This window comes from Camelus bactrianus, chromosome 26 (genome assembly GCF_048773025.1).
Source record: "Camelus bactrianus isolate YW-2024 breed Bactrian camel chromosome 26, ASM4877302v1, whole genome shotgun sequence".
Lineage (NCBI taxonomy): Eukaryota > Metazoa > Chordata > Mammalia > Artiodactyla > Camelidae > Camelus > Camelus bactrianus.
Window position 1 is genome coordinate 10,273,493 of NC_133564.1, and position 15,074 is coordinate 10,288,566.

Consider the following 15,074-nt stretch of genomic DNA (forward strand, 5'->3'; position numbering starts at 1 on the left):
CGGATACCTGTACTTCCAGCCCAGACGCCTTTCCTACCAGCTTATGCGCGTCGTAAACAGGCACCGAGGTTGTCAGGCGGTTTTACTGTTTCAAGCATGTTGGGGAAAGGTCACCTCAATGTCAGACACTGGCTTTGCTGTCCTGGGTCCCCTCTGCACGGCATTTGACAGTAAGTGGGTACGGGGAGGCAGAGTAGTCCCCACCTCTCTCTACCGTGTATCTCGGCTTCAACACTAGCCAGAATCCTCTGCGTTGAAAGCCTTATTTCACTCTGGACGGAAATACTTGACACTGCTGAGGACACGGAGCAATTAAAAAAAAGAAAAGAGATACTTGTGACGGACCAAGGCATGTGTACCGGGGTTTCATAAATCCAGTCAGGCATCAGATCAGTGACAGAGATCGTCCCCATTTGTACTGTCCCAGAGGCAGGTGCCCTGCTACAGTTCAGGATGGAGCTGGTCAGCCTTTTCACCCAGAGGCCGTGGGGTAGGCTTATGGTGGAGGAGCCGCTGGGGGCCAGCGTGGCCAGACAGAGCGCACGGGGGTGGCGGGAGCAGGGCCTGGGGACCCGTGACCTCGGGTCAGTCTTTAGAAGAAAACCAGTGGACAGTGGGGGTCGGGGCGTGTATTACCCTAAACTCTCCCCATCTGGTTACTGTTCGGAAGGTTTTCCTGTCTCCCTGTCACGACCATCCTGTGGTTTGAAGATGAGTGAACAGAGGTGAGCATGCTAACGTGCTTCTGATCTGTGCAGGAGAGCCAGAGGGACTCAGCAGCAGCCGCCGGGTCTCTCCTCGGCATCCCGGGCACCCCTCTGTTACTTGCTGTTTATTTCCCTCCAGTGCCCCTCCCTCACATTCAGTCAGTAAATTTCTTTCCTTACAGCCTTGTTCAAATGCTCCCTCTTCTCTGAGCACTTCCCAGAGAGCAGCACGGTGATGCGTGCTGGAAGGTTCGGCTCTGGGGCCATGGCGGAGGGTGTGTGCTCAACCCCTGGCTGCACCTCCTCCCCGCTCCCCTCTGCTCCCTGTGCTGTCACCTGAGCTTCGGGTCCTCCCTCGGCCCCTGGGAGGGGCGGGTGCAGGACTTGAACTCTTCTGCCCAGTGGTGTCCTTCACAAGATGTCATCCGTTTTTCTCTCCCCTGAGTGCCCAGCCCTTCTGTACAGGGATTAAGACACTTGTTGAACAACTCCTGACTGGGCTGGGAACCGGGGATCCAGGTCTGGTTAGGGCTCATCCCGAGAGTGGGTGAGCCGCGCTGAGATTCCGGGCTCCAAGGGGCAAGCCCTTCGGCAGGATCCAGGCCGGGCTTCCCGAAGTGCTGCCCTGCTTCCCTGGCTCTGGGGGCAGTCGTTGGAAAATGAGGTAGAAAGTTGGTTCTGTTTTTAGGGCCGTCTCTTGAAACACTTCTCTTCTGCACCACTAGGTGGGGGAATGATGTTACCATTTTATATTTCTGAAGAAAAACAAGACACCCAGCTGGTGATCCTCTTCTGTTTATTCAGTAGACTTTGACTGAGTGCCTGGTGATAAACGTGGTTTTGATGTAGTGGCTTCAGTGTTTCCCCAGCACGCCAGCACACATGATGCCACGGAAGGACCGGCGTCAGCCCAGGCTCGAGGCCTGTGTGCCCCTGCAGCGTGAGTCCTTGGGGCAGGTGCCCCTGTCACCCTGGGTCAAGCTCTCCCAGAGACAGACTAGTAGAGGAGACTGACAGTTCTGTAAACTTGGGCAGATGATCTTCTGTGAGCCTCAGTTTCCTCAGATGTGAAATGGGAGGAAACCAGTAGCACTTACCCACCAGGGCTGGAGGGAGGCTTCCGAGAGCTGGCTGAGCCTCGTGGTGGTGATGACTGTGGTTTAAGCGTCTTGTATGTGATGGCGGGGTTAGGCGGGTCTTCTCCCCCGATCCAGCAGCCTCTTTTCCGCTATCTTGATGCTTCTAACAGTGGGAAATAGGGGATGTTTCACTTGAGAGAAGCTGGTAAGCACTGCTCCAGGTGAAAATTGGTAATCGCAGGATCATGAAAGAGAGAGAAGCCTCTCTCCTGGTCCTTCCCATCCTTGCTGCCTGCTTCTCGTCCCTTTCAGTAGATCCATTATTCTGCCCACCCCTTAACTGTGGGCTTCCTACAGGCTTCAGTCATTAGTTTGTTTTTTAAAGTTCAACTTTATAAAAATATTATTTACATAAAATGAAATAGTCCTATTTTAAGTGTATAGTTTATTGAACTTTGACAAACATACTTACCCTTGTTACTGCCACCACCATCAAAATAAAGAACATTTTCATCACCTGATAGTTTCCCACATCCCTTGTAAGTCAGCTTCCCTGCCTTCTCCCCCCACCAGGTTTGTCACAATCGATCAGTTTGCTTTGCCTGTTGTAGCATCCTGTGTAAATGGAGTCATCCGATGTGTATTGTGTTGTGCCTGCTTTTGTTCAACGTGATGTTTTTGAGATTTATCCTTGTGGATGTATATGTATCAGTAATTTCGTTTAACAGCTGAGTAGTATTGTTGCACGCATGTACCAGTTTGTTCATCCATTCACCTGTTAATGGATGTTTGGGTAGTTTTCAGTTTTTGGTTGTTGGGACTCAGGTTCTGTGATCAGTCATGTTTGTGACCTTGTGTGTCTTCACTTCTCCTGGATCGATACCCAGACTGTTGTCCAAGGCGGTTGTGTAATTTTCCATTCCTGCCAGCAGGGCGTCAGTCTTCACTTGCCCCACATCTTTACCGCCACTTGGAATTTCTCAATCTTGACTTCTAGCCATTCCAGTGGATATGTAGTGGTACTGATGGTTTTGTTTTTGCTTTGATGATGGATATAACCCCCTCATTTAAGGTGCGCAATTCAGTGGGTTTTGATGTATTTGCAGAGTTGTGCAAGCACCGGCACAATCAGTTGAAGCGTTGTCACCACCTCAGAATGAAACTTTTACATCCCTGGTCCCCACGCCCCCAGCCCAGGGCAGCCACTGGTCTCCTCCCTATCCCTATGGGTTTGCCTGTTCTGGACATCTTGTGTAACAGAACCACACTGTATGTGGGCTTTGGGCCTGGCTTCTTTCTCATAACGTAGTGTTTTCCCGATCCCTCCACGTTGTAGCATGTGTCAGAATCTCCTCATTTCTCATGGAGTATTCCATCGTATGGGTATGTCACGTGTATCCATATCATACACGATTTGCAAATATTTTCTCCCATTCTGCAGGTTTTTACATCTCCTTTACAGTTTCCTTTGAAGCAAAAAGGTTTTAATTTTGATGAAGTCTAGTATATTTTTGTTTGTTTCTTTGTGCTTTGGTTTCATTTAAAAAATTACCGCCAAAACCAGGATCACAAAGATTTACTTCTTTTTTCCTAAGAATTTTATGGTTTTAACTCTTACATGTAGATCTTTGATGCATTTTGAGTTATCTTTAGCGTGTGGTACGAGGTAGGGGTCTAATTTCATTCTTTTTTGTGTAGGTTGTCCTACAGTTGTCCCAGCACCATTTGTTGAAAAGACTTGTTCTTTCCCCAATGGCTTATGTTGGCCTCTTGTCAAAAATCAATTAACCATAAGTTTGAGGATCTCATCTGGTTTTAGTTTGTATTCCCCTGACGACTACTGCTGAACATAGGCTAACGAGCTTGGTGACTGTTTGTGTATTGTCTTTGGTTTAAATCTTGTGCTTTATCTTTTTCTTTCTTTATCATGTCTTTCAAAGCATTTCAAGTCTTTTGTTGAAGTCCAGTTTTTCATTTTCTTTTGTGCTTTGTTTTCGATATTCTAAGTGTCTTTGCCTGCTTGACAATCATGAATTTTTTAGTGCATTTTCTTTTAGGAGCTTTATAGTTTTAGCTTTTGTGTGTAGTTCTGTGATCTGTTGTGAGCTATATATGTATATTTTTTGGTATGTGCTTACATGTATGCTGTAAGATAAGGAGGTCAGAAGTGTTCGTCTTTCTACAGTTTACTCATTGTTCAGAAAATCTTTTCGAGTGCTTACTCTGTCAGGCATTGGGGTTACAGCTCTGACTCAGCAGGCGTGTTTCCTGCTTTCATGGGACACACTTTTAATGAGGAAAATGAGTTTTGTAAGTGCAGGAAGACTTGCTTGAGGTCCTTAAAGGTCCAGGAGGGCCACTGGAGTCGGTTACCGTGCTTGGACCAGGTGCTTGGGGAGGCCTCTTGGAGGCGGTGAGCTTTGAGCTGAGGCGAGAGAGACATGAAGGAGGACGGAGGAGGATGGGCGCCCGGGGGAGGGAGGGTCACTGCGGTGGGCGGGGCATGTGCCCCAGGAGGCCCCCAGGCAGGCGGTCGACAGTGCTGGCATCTGGTGAGGATAGGACGCTTTGGGACAGACGTGCTCCCTCAGGCCTGGCCTCAGGAGTGGAGCTTCACTACATCCATCCTCATCCCAGGACATCCCCGGCGTGTGCAGGATGGAGGCGCTGGGCGAGTCCCTGGGTATAAATAAATACATCCAGATCTGAGCTTGTTGTCATTTCCAGCTGCTCCTAAACTTGGTTTCCCTTCCCTGTCCTGTTATGAAGAGAGCCCCCCCCCCCGGCAACACACACACACACCCACCACCACCACCACCAGAAAATCAACTAGTCTTACGAGGTTTATAGTGAACACACTTGTCCCCTGTTAACCCATTCCTATTCCCCGGAGGCAACGCCTCTGCTCGTGTGGCTCCTTCTGGAACTCTGACTTCCCTCCAGACTGCTAATTAACGGGGCTTCTCTGCTGCCTTGATGGTTCTCAGCGTTATCTAGTGACTTCCTGAAGTGGAAGCGAGGGCTTGGTTTCCACCCAGCTGCCTTCGGGGGACCCCACCCCGTGTGCGTGCGTCTGCTGTGTGCACACCCTCCCCCAGGACTCTTACCCTCTCATTATTCCAGTGCATGTGATCAATTAAATCAGTTGTTTTGTTGATGCCATTATGACTGTGGATGTGGTTTTTAGCTGTATCTGAAAACGCACCACAAATACATTTCCTTTCCTGTGAAGGTTGGTCCTGCCTGAGCTGGGCCTGGTGTCTGTGGTCCGGGGTGTCTCTGGACCAGAGACATTGTCTGAGAGCAGAGCCCAGGGCCTCTGCTTTGCTGGAGGGGCGAGTGGGGCGTTTGCTGGAGGGGCGAGTGGGGCGTAGTCAGGAGCGAGGCTGCCTCTGCTCACACCCACCCTCGCCTCCCTCCCAAGCCCCTCTGGCTGTGAGGGGAGGACTCCCACCCTTCCTGTTCGCTCTCCCCTGCCCTACCCCCCATCCCCAAACTGCCGGGCTGGGGCTTCTGTTTGTTTCAGGTCCCCAGACACCTCTTACCTACTCTTTATTTCTGTTGTTTTGTTTTCCTTTACTGTCATTTGATTGGGGCTTTAGGGAGAAGAGAGAAAAACGTAAGTGCTCAGCTGGCCAGATTTAACCAGGGGTCAGGCACACTCTGTTCTTATCCTGAGTGTTGCCCAGTCCAGGATCCCTGGCCCAGCCTCCCAGGCTTTGCTGAAATCTTGGGCGTCTCCTACCCCAGTAGCCCTGGTCTCAGTGTCCCTGTCCTGGAGCTTGTCCCTCAGTGACCTGTCCAGGGCCCCTCACACTCCTTATGCCATGGAGCCTTTGCGACACCGGCCTGGCCTGTGTCACTGTCTCCTGACTCCTTTTCATTCACTTCATAACGTGAGGGTGTGTGTTGTCCCCAAGTCACAGCCCAGTTCACTTCGATCGCTGCCTTTTGTCTCTGCTCTTCTAGACAGAAGACCTGAGTCCCCAGACCTGCTCCCTCGTGCTGGCTCCATCGGGTGGTGGCCCTCCTGACCCTGTCCTGTCACCTTGCTGTCTGACCTCTGCTCTGCCTTCTTGTCCTTTGCTTGTCCCAGTGATTGTGCTGCATTCTTTACATTTTTACAGCTTTGGAAATTTTGTTCACATCTGGCTTAACAGAAGACAGTTGCATTCTCACATCTGCTTCTGCGTTTGATGTGCAGGGTGACTCATGTTGTGTCTCTGACTCTGCCCTGTGCTCATGAGGAGTGGGAGGCAGGGATGTGTTCTTACCAAGTAACAGTAGTTCTGAGCTCGCGTCGGGGTCTTCTGTCTGCATGCTGAGATTCACAGCCACGTGTCACTGTTCAACATTTAGTATGCAAATGCTGGTTGGAAATACACTTAAATTACAGTGCAATAAAAAAAAAAGAATGAGGAAGAATATATCCCTACTGATGTAGAAAGCTAAGAATGAAAAGGAAATTCTAGGAACGTGTGTGTACAGAATTGTGCAGTAAAGTATGTCTCACTTTAAGAATGGAGATTGCACGCCAATGGGACAACAGCCTGCACCAAGAGGGCTGTGGCATGTGTTTATACCTTTATGAGTGCCACACACTGAGCATCTTGACGTGTTACAAGTCTGAAATTATTGCATAAAAATTGTACTTCCTGTATCTGCTGCTCACTTCCCTTACTCACGTAGAGAAGATCTGGAAAGCTGAATTTGTATTGCCTTTAGTGTTTGGTAACAATGGGCCTGTTAACGTGGCCTGCGCGGGCTGTCTTAAGTTGCTGACTGACGCGCATGCAGGTCAAGGCTGTGTGGCGGCAGCGGGGACACACTCACGACTCTGCTGTAATTCCCCAGATGCAGGACAGCCGGCGCGCACGTGGACGAGGCGCTGTACCCCGCGGCCAGCACTAACGAGCACTTCCCGAGCCTAATTAAGAGAAAAGTAAGTACTCCACTTCAGTGTGGACCGTGGCCATCAGGAATTTATTCTCTTTTTTATTCCTAGAAAATCAAACTTTAGAAAAACATTCAGGAGTTGTCTTAAACATTGCAATTGATGATACTGGTCTTTTCACACTTCTTTTTTAACATGTTATAGAGATTATTTTATCCCACGAATGCTTTAATGTGATTTGTAAGAAATAGAAGAGACTGTGTTTGGCCAGTGGAAAGCTCAGAGTTGCCAAGAGACCAGCGTGCATTTAGGTGCTCTGGTAACTCCTTCAGAATTCAGGGTGTTACGTCTCTAGTAAAATACATTTCATCTGTGGGGCTGGAAAATCTCAAAGTCTGAAGCTGAAACAGCCGAGTATATAAAGTTATTTATTATAGAAAATCTGTGCAGATACAAAGATACTGCTTTCATTTGAGGTCTGATTCACCTTTGAACTATAACCCTTTAAGGTTTTTATTATTTAAAAGTTTAATTGATTTCTGGATTTGTGGATAAATGAGTCCACTGAGGTGGATCCGTCACTTTGTTGTCACATGAGAATCCCTGTTGGAGCAAGGATCTGCAGACTCTCCAAACTGCGTCAGGCAGAGCAGGACTGTACATTTCCTGTAGGTTACAGGAGACATTCCTGCGGCCTCCAGATTCCATGAAAATAGTAAATCCTGTATCTCCACTACATTTCATCTCAGAGAAGCCGGAACTCACCAGTGTAGCGATGGGAACCTCACCTCAGTCTCCGTCTTGGTCTCACCGGATGGTAGTGAAAGAGAACGTTTCAAGATTCTGTCATAGATAAGCAGTAGCCGTGTCTACTGTTTTAAGAAGTTTTTATTTTAAACGCATCAACAATAAGAGCGCATTCTCACTGTAATACATTGTGTAAGCACAGATCAGGCAGATTCTTTTAATTTCCCTTCTCTCGGAGTAAGCACTTTGACTCGGGTCCTTGCGGGTCGGATGGCCTTCAGTACGTGTGTGTTGCACACATGCACACACAGGCGTTTTATATGAATGGGGCTCCTACGTCACGTGTACTATTTGGTGGGCTGCTTTTTCTTCACTTAACCGTGTTTTCACTTTTTATGTCAGTGTGTACATGGCTGCACTTTCTCCTGCTCCGTGTTACACAGTGTAGCTGTGTCTTAGGTTCATGCAGCCTTAGATCATTGACAGTTTCTATTAAGTATGTTGTTTAGGTGACGTATTTGAGTTTATCTGTGCAAGTGGACTATCTGGAAATGGACTCCACGGCCCCTCCCGTAGTGTACAGGAGCATCTGTTTTTGACACTCTGCCCAAGGCTGGATTTTATTCATCTTTGAAATTATTCCAATTCTGAAACATCAATAATGTCTGCTCATACCCTTCACCACTTAAGTTGTGTTTATCCGTAAAAGCATTCCCTTTCCTTCTCTTTTCCAAGTGCAGTTGCAAGTTAAACTTGACTAAAGAACCTTCATGGGAACTAAGAATGCTGGGATCCTGAAAATGCCTCAGAAAACCTAACCACTTAACATGTAGCCGTGATTCAGTCTTAAAATTCTGTCCGTATTTTTGTAGTTGCAGGCAATTGGTATTTCCAATTTGCATACAGTGCAAGACATGCCTCTTTAAGAAGGTTTTATTGTTGCTGTTACAAAAGGTGTCAGGAGTGTGCGTGAGAGGCCTCTGTTCCTGTCTTACAGAGTTGCGGTACACTATTAATTTTTATGTCCTTTCTGTACAGCGCAAGTGTATGCAGCCCAAAGATTTTATTCCTAAAACACCAGAGAATGATAAAAGACTGCAAAAGAAATTTGAGAAAATGGCGAAAGCGCTCCAGCAGCAGAAAACAACTCTGGGTAAGCTGCGTGGTGCAGGCTGGTCCTTGGCGCTTGTGTTTGTGCTGGGCTGACTTGCCTGGCGGCCGGTGCGTCCCGGGGGACGGAGCTCGGGGACCGCAGTCGTTTTAACAGGGCAGGTAGGAGAGGTGCGAGCCGCCTGCACGACACTCCCCTGCAGCCGTGGTGGGGCCACGCGTTGAACCTGCCCATCACGGAGTCCGAGCCATTCATCAGACTGAGAGAACTTAATGTTTTCACGAATGATTCCAGGAGAAATATGAGCTTTGATTGGTTATCCCTATTGAAGTAAATCCCTACTTATTTCTGCTTTGTTTTATATATAATTTGTATTTTTACCCAATACTTGGTCTTTTTGTTTTGTTACCCAAAATAGGCAAATGTTAGATGACACATTCTTTTAATGATTTGGAAAAATACTTTCAAACATCATCAAACTTGAAAGTACTTTAATGTGTTTTTAGTATTGCTTTTTTTTGGTCTTTTTCACTATTCTCTGAGTTTCGTGTTTCAGACCAATCCTGACCCGTCACTGATACAGGTGGGCAGTCTTGGTAACTATACTGCACAGCGTAGAAATAGAAAGCAGTAATTCCTCCAGTTTTTCCCTCTGTTTTAGTCTGTATTGCTGTGACATAAAGTCTCTGCTCTGTGTTCTGGAATTATTCACACAGAATTAGCAGGCTTTGCTTTAAGTTTTAAGTCTGTCAGTGGTGACGCAGCACAGCTGACTGGGACGTACAGCCTGTGAGCGCTGCCGGACGGTTCCCAGAGCTGCCTGTGCCCTTTGTTTTGTGCTTCACCCCTCCCTTGCCCGATGGATCAGGTCTCTTTCTCTCTGTGCCACACTGGTCCCTCCCTACCAAAGCGGCACTGACCGTGTGGCGCTGCTTCAGACAGAAACACAGATTCTCCTTGGCATCTGTCTGCCCTGACACCCCTCACCCACCAGGACCCCCAGACCCTGCTCTTAAGCGCTCTCCTGACTCCTCCTCTGCTCCTCTTCAGAGCCCACGCCAGCCTCACGGGAGCGTCATGGCAGCTTCTTGACTGGCCTTCCAGCCACTCTCTCCCCACCTCCACCTCCCGTGCTTCAGTCAGAAGGCTATAACTCTCAGCTCCCTGGACACCCCACCCAGGTTTAAAATGCCTCAGTGTCATCCTAAGGAGACATACTCAGAGTAGAATCCACACTCAGGAACCAGATTGCATCCTGGCCTTCCCTTCTCTTAACTCCGTGTCTCAGTTTCGTCATCTTTAACGGGGCTCCTGTTACCTGACGCCTCAGGTCAGAGGCCGTGGAAGGAGGTGGTGCAGGGGTTGTGCTCCTCAGGGCGAAGCAGACGGGGCCGCAGGTCGTGGTGGGGGATCACGGCCATGGTGGCGGGTGAAGTGGTGCTGGTAGTAGGTGATGGCGTCGAAAGGGAAGAGGAAAGCTGTGGAGTGGGGGGGCAGGGTGTCCTTGAAAGAAATCATGTCGTTGAAGGAGGAAGGCATTTTTTTGAGCTTAAAACTGGATTTTTGTGTATTTTCAGGTAACGATGTGCCTGTTCTCTTATTTGAATCTAACGGCTCCTTGATGTACAGTCCCAGCATTAAAATCTGCAGCGGCCGCTGCAGTGCAATGCGGGAGAGGCTGCAGGAGATGAAGGAGAAGCGGGAAAACCTTTCCCCGACCTGTGAGTGCCTGCGTTTCATACGGTGACAGTTGTGAAATAGGTGGTTAAATGGTGGTGGAAAGAGGTTTTCCTCTGTCACATAGATGTTTTAGTTAGTTTCCTGATTCTACCAGTTTTTTTACCTGTTTCAGTTTTCTTCCATAAAATCTTGTACTTTATTAAGATTTTTACTTTGCAGTGTTAATTCTGCTACTTTACTGCCTTCAGCACAGTTTGAAATCAACAACTGAAAGTTTTCTCTGTGCTCACCTTCCTTATATCTTGGTTTGTTTTCATTTTATAATCGCTGCTTAAGCATTCTCAAAAAAGTATCCTTTTAAGTCTCCTTAAAAAAAATCTTTGAATATGAGACCAAAATGTCTGTTTTATTTCTGGTCTGTTGCATGTGTAGCCTTTGAAGAGAACATCTGTGACCCTAGTTGTTAAACATTGATGTCCTGGATGTTTCCCTGAAACCTGTAAAGTTTCTCCACCTCGACAGCATGGATGTTCTGGGCGGGGTAGCTTTGTTGGTGGGGCGTCTTGCGCACGGCAGAATGTCAGGCAGCGTCCGCGGCCTCTGCCTGCTAGCTGCTAGCAGCCTGGCTCACACTCCACCCCACCGCCCACACGTGGCACCGAGCTGTCTGTGGACGTTACTCGCATCTGCAGGAGCCCAGGCTCCGCTGGTGGAGGCCCTGCTCTGTTACGGACGCGGCTGCCGTGCTCATCCGCGAGGAGAGTCTCAGTTATCGAGCAGTGAGACTAACTGAGGTGTTGGCCTGGCCAGCTTCTGGGTAGGGCCGGGCTGGCTGACTGTCCAAGATCCCTTCCAGCTTTTATTGTCCTAGGGTTTCCTGCCTTTTTTATGATACGGTTTGTATAAATTATTCTTTAATGGTTCTCATCATCTGTAATAGATACAAGTAACACAGTTTTGTGCTTGTTTTTAAGTCTAGAGGGCACAGCACAAGGAATAAGTGTGTGTGTGCACGTGTGTGACACACGTCGGAGTGGGTCATTGGGCTTACAACAGGCCTCATCTATTACAAGGTGTCAGAGTTGTACCTGATGAAGAGTTTCGATTATGTTTGCAGCATCCCAGATGATTGAAAGTTCTCATGATGACACCATGAACTCTCCGTGTGAAGCGCCTTTGAACATTTCACATAATACTTTGTGTTCAGGTAAAATTATCTTCTTTTCTGCAGTATATTTAAGCTTTGAGAATATTGTTACTCTCTTATTTGGAATTTCTTCTGACGAGAACAGTTAGTTAAAAACCAGAACTGATGAATTTCACCCTGAAATTGTGTTGTACTGAAATTAAGGCATGGGAAATTGCATGAGTTAAGCATCCTTTTGGTTCCTCTGGTTTTCCTCCTAGGCGTTTGCTTTCCTGGCACAGAATCATTTGCTCATTAAAAGAAAAAAAAATGTTGTGCTCGTACGTGAAGCAGTCTGCACACAGTTTAACCTGTGCGGTCCTGAGAACAGGAGTAGAGGAAAAGTTGTTCTACACAGTGTGTGATGAGTGCATGGACCCAGTCATCGAATGGGGCCAGGAAGTCTGTGCAGATCATCAGCAACTATAGGAGACAGAAGATTTCTAATCGGAAGCAGTGTTGGAAAGAGTCGATAAAACTAGTCATGCCTTGTGCGTAGTGTTGTAAAAGCGGGAGCCTTCCCTTCGCTCTGAGCGATGGTTTTTTGTGGGTGTAGCTGCTTTGGTTGAATCCCATTTCGTGTCATTTGCTCACCCGCCCCTGTTGGGGCCACGTAAATCTCAGTGACTGTTACAGAGTGTCCCCTGAGAGTCACAGCAGTGACAAACCACAGAGCAGAGCCCCGGTATTGGGAGTTTAAACAAAGCTTCCTATTTGTGTGTGGCTTATTCTTCAGTCTCTTTGGTGTGTGTTGAAATTATTTGCTGATTTATCTTGAATAATCCCCATGTCATGATTTCATTTTTGGTGCGTCAGTTTCCTTCCATGAGTCCGCTGTTGCTGTGTGGTGGGCACTGCTCTGCGTGTCTGTATCTCATTTAATTCCCCCGTGAGCCCCATGACGTAGGCGCTGTTGTCCGGGTTCTGCTGGTGAGGAAGCCAGGTCAGAGAGAGGTCGGATGGCTCGTACAGAGTCACACACATTGTGAGCGGCTGAGCCAGGGTTCGAACCTTGGCAGTCCCACTTCAGAATGTACACTCCAGTGCCGTGTCACGCTGCTTGTCAGCCTTTTGAAAAGTGAGCTAAGCGTATTCAGCTGCTAAAGTTAACTAAAAGTGCCCCATGATTCCAGCTGTTGACTTAGGGACACACGGCACTGTCCATCTGCTGGCCTTTCCCCTGTTCCCCAAGCTACCTCTCCTCTTTAAAAGCAGAGCATTAGTGGTGTCAGCGAGAGAGTTAAGGCACTTCTGTTGCTCCCAGTGTGGCGTTACTGTGAAGTGGAGGTCCTCCCTCTGTCCAGCAAACGCTGAGCCCCTGCCAGGGGAGCCAGCGCGGAGCAAGCGGCTCCAGGTCCCAGAAAGTAGTGTCCATGCTGGGGCTCCTAGCCGAGAGAGGGACACAGACAGGCGCAGGGCCGTGGGGCGGTGGGATGCGCGCTCTTAGAGGTCTAGGTGGAGTCCTGAGTGACGGGAGGATGTGTGCCTAGACCTGGTGAGGTTGGTGCAAGGATTTGCCTAGATGGTGACATCCCGGTGGGTTTTGAAGGAAGGGTGGTGTTTATCCAGATGAGAGCATGGAGCAGGGACAAGGCCAGGACGTGTAAACACGCAGACAGTTTGCAGGGGAGAGGTGGCAGTTCTGCGTTACCCTCGAGTTGCGTGGGATCAGAACTCCGGTCTGCCAGGTAGAATGTGAGCCTCATGTGAGGGCTTCGCTCGGCAGCGGGGGAGCCTGGTAGCTGTGTCCAATGTGGATGCTTTGTGATAGACGCATGCTTGGTGTCAACCCAAAAGCGGTAGTTCTCACCTTTGGGAATTTTTGGCCTCCTCGAGGATTTAATGACAAGGTGTGGGTGTGCGTCCTGGGGAAAGGTGCAGAGGCACGTGAGCATCCAGAACGTGTCCTCCCTCTCCACCCTGACCCTCCCCACCCTGTCCTGTCTGATACCCGCGTGGGAGCCCTGGTTCCTGGGTTAGAAATGCTGTCTGGGAGGTGTCATGACGTGTTGCGGAGGAGAACCAGGGTGTAGGGGATGCCCTTCCGAACCAGTAGCTACACTGAAGTATCGCTTCATTGATCGACTGAAAGTAATTTCATAATAATTTAAATAATTTTTAAGAGTTACTTCTTTACTAATATTTTCCAGAGGACTCCTTTGCTGGTGGTCTGCACTCGTCTTTCGATGATCTTTGTGGAAGCTCTCGACGTGGGAATCAGGAGAGGAAATTGGACAGATTCGTGGATGAAATTAAAAGTGACACGTGTGTTTTGTCACCCATGTTGAAAACCAGCAGTGCTCGTCCTTCAGCATCTCCCTGCTCCCTCAGTCAGTTAACTCCTTGGAAACCTGCCGGCGACTTTTGCAGAGGAGGGACGCGCCAGCAGGAAGAGCCTGTGGGAGAGGTGACCGCGGCGCTGTCGGGAGGACTGTCTGCGGGGGGGTGTGATGAGAAGAGGGGCTTGTCTCCTGCGTTACCAGCAACAGGAGGGCCCCCCGTGGGACGGTCACGACCCAGGAGTTCCTCAGCAAAGAGAAAAAGGATGTCGGAGAACCCACAGCCCCCTCCTGTGGAGACACTGAAGACAAAGCGGCGGCGCAGGGAGCCGGCCGCACCCAGGTTGCAGCCATGTGCATTGGGAAGTGGCCTGCAGTTCGTGACCAGATCTGTGGTCCAGACTCTGGACTTCGGGGAGTCCCCGTACGATGATTACTTTTCTCCTGATAACCTTCAGGAGAGGAATTCAGAGAATCTTCCTCCTGGGCTCCTGGCGGCCTCCAGCCGGGCTCAGCTCCACTGCAGAAGAAACCTTTCTAAGAGAGAGAGAACCAGTATCTTGGAAATGTCTGACTTTTCCTGCATCGGCAGAAACCCCAGGTCAGTCGACGGTGCCCATTTAACAGCAAAAACCGGCCCCAGCCTTCAGAAGCCCGTCAGTGACAGAGCAGAGACGGCTTTGCGGTGCTTGGTGTCTCGGGGAAACCCTGCTGCTGGAGAGACCCCAGGGTGCCGGTCACAGGCCGTGGCTCAGAGCGGAGGGGACGGACACCTGGGTGGGCGAGACTTTCCCACCATCCATGGGCTCGCTCCTCAGAAGGAGCACCCAGGGCCAGGACAGCAAGGCGATTTACTTCCTTTGAAAGGCAGCAGTGAGGAAGTGCAAGGATCGATTGATGCAGAAAGCGTGCAGAGGGAAGATACTCCTCAGACACTGACGTCCTCTGAAGGTGGAACACAAAGTGATTGCCAGCTAAGCTCTGTGGGTGACTGTAATGCGGAGACGTCTGCGGAGAGAAGGGAGAACTTGCCCAGAGGACAGAGTGAAAGTATGTGAATCCCCTTTACACGTCTCTCTGTCCTAAGACTACGGAGCAGCGCCTCCATCTTCCAAGTCTGTCCCAGCTTTCTCACTATTAAAATCTGCCCCCCATTTTAACTGAAGGATGTGTGTGTGGTATTTACAGTGATACTTTACCTCCTGTGGGAATTGATGGCCTGCTGCCCCGTGGAATTTCTAGGTTCCTTGGTCAAAGCTGCTGTTGTGAATACATTTCGCTGAGCCTTTTCCTTATAGGTGAAAAGAAAAAGTGGTGCCTGAAACAAGTGATGGACCAGAGTGAGTGCTTTTCCTTGTGTCAGTATTGCCTCTCACCGTGACTCTCTGTGC

The 15,074-nt window shown here is 49.1% G+C and overlaps 1 protein-coding gene across 6 annotated transcripts in view; it reads left to right on the forward strand.

Moving 5' to 3' along the window:
* Positions 1-15,074, forward strand: part of MCPH1 (microcephalin 1) — a 188,071-nt gene that overhangs the window by 12,529 nt on the left and 160,468 nt on the right. For 5 of the 6 annotated variants that reach the window (XM_074353774.1, XM_074353777.1, XM_074353775.1 and 2 more), the window contains exons 4-8: positions 6,641-6,728; positions 8,466-8,580; positions 10,116-10,259; positions 11,336-11,425; positions 13,555-14,733. In XM_074353774.1, the coding sequence (XP_074209875.1) occupies positions 6,641-6,728; positions 8,466-8,580; positions 10,116-10,259; positions 11,336-11,425; positions 13,555-14,733 (1,616 nt within the window). Of the gene's footprint in view, positions 1-3,484; positions 3,577-6,640; positions 6,729-8,465; positions 8,581-10,115; positions 10,260-11,335; positions 11,426-13,554; positions 14,734-15,074 lie in introns of all 6 variants that reach the window. The other variant, XM_045515531.2, reaches the window with a different exon arrangement.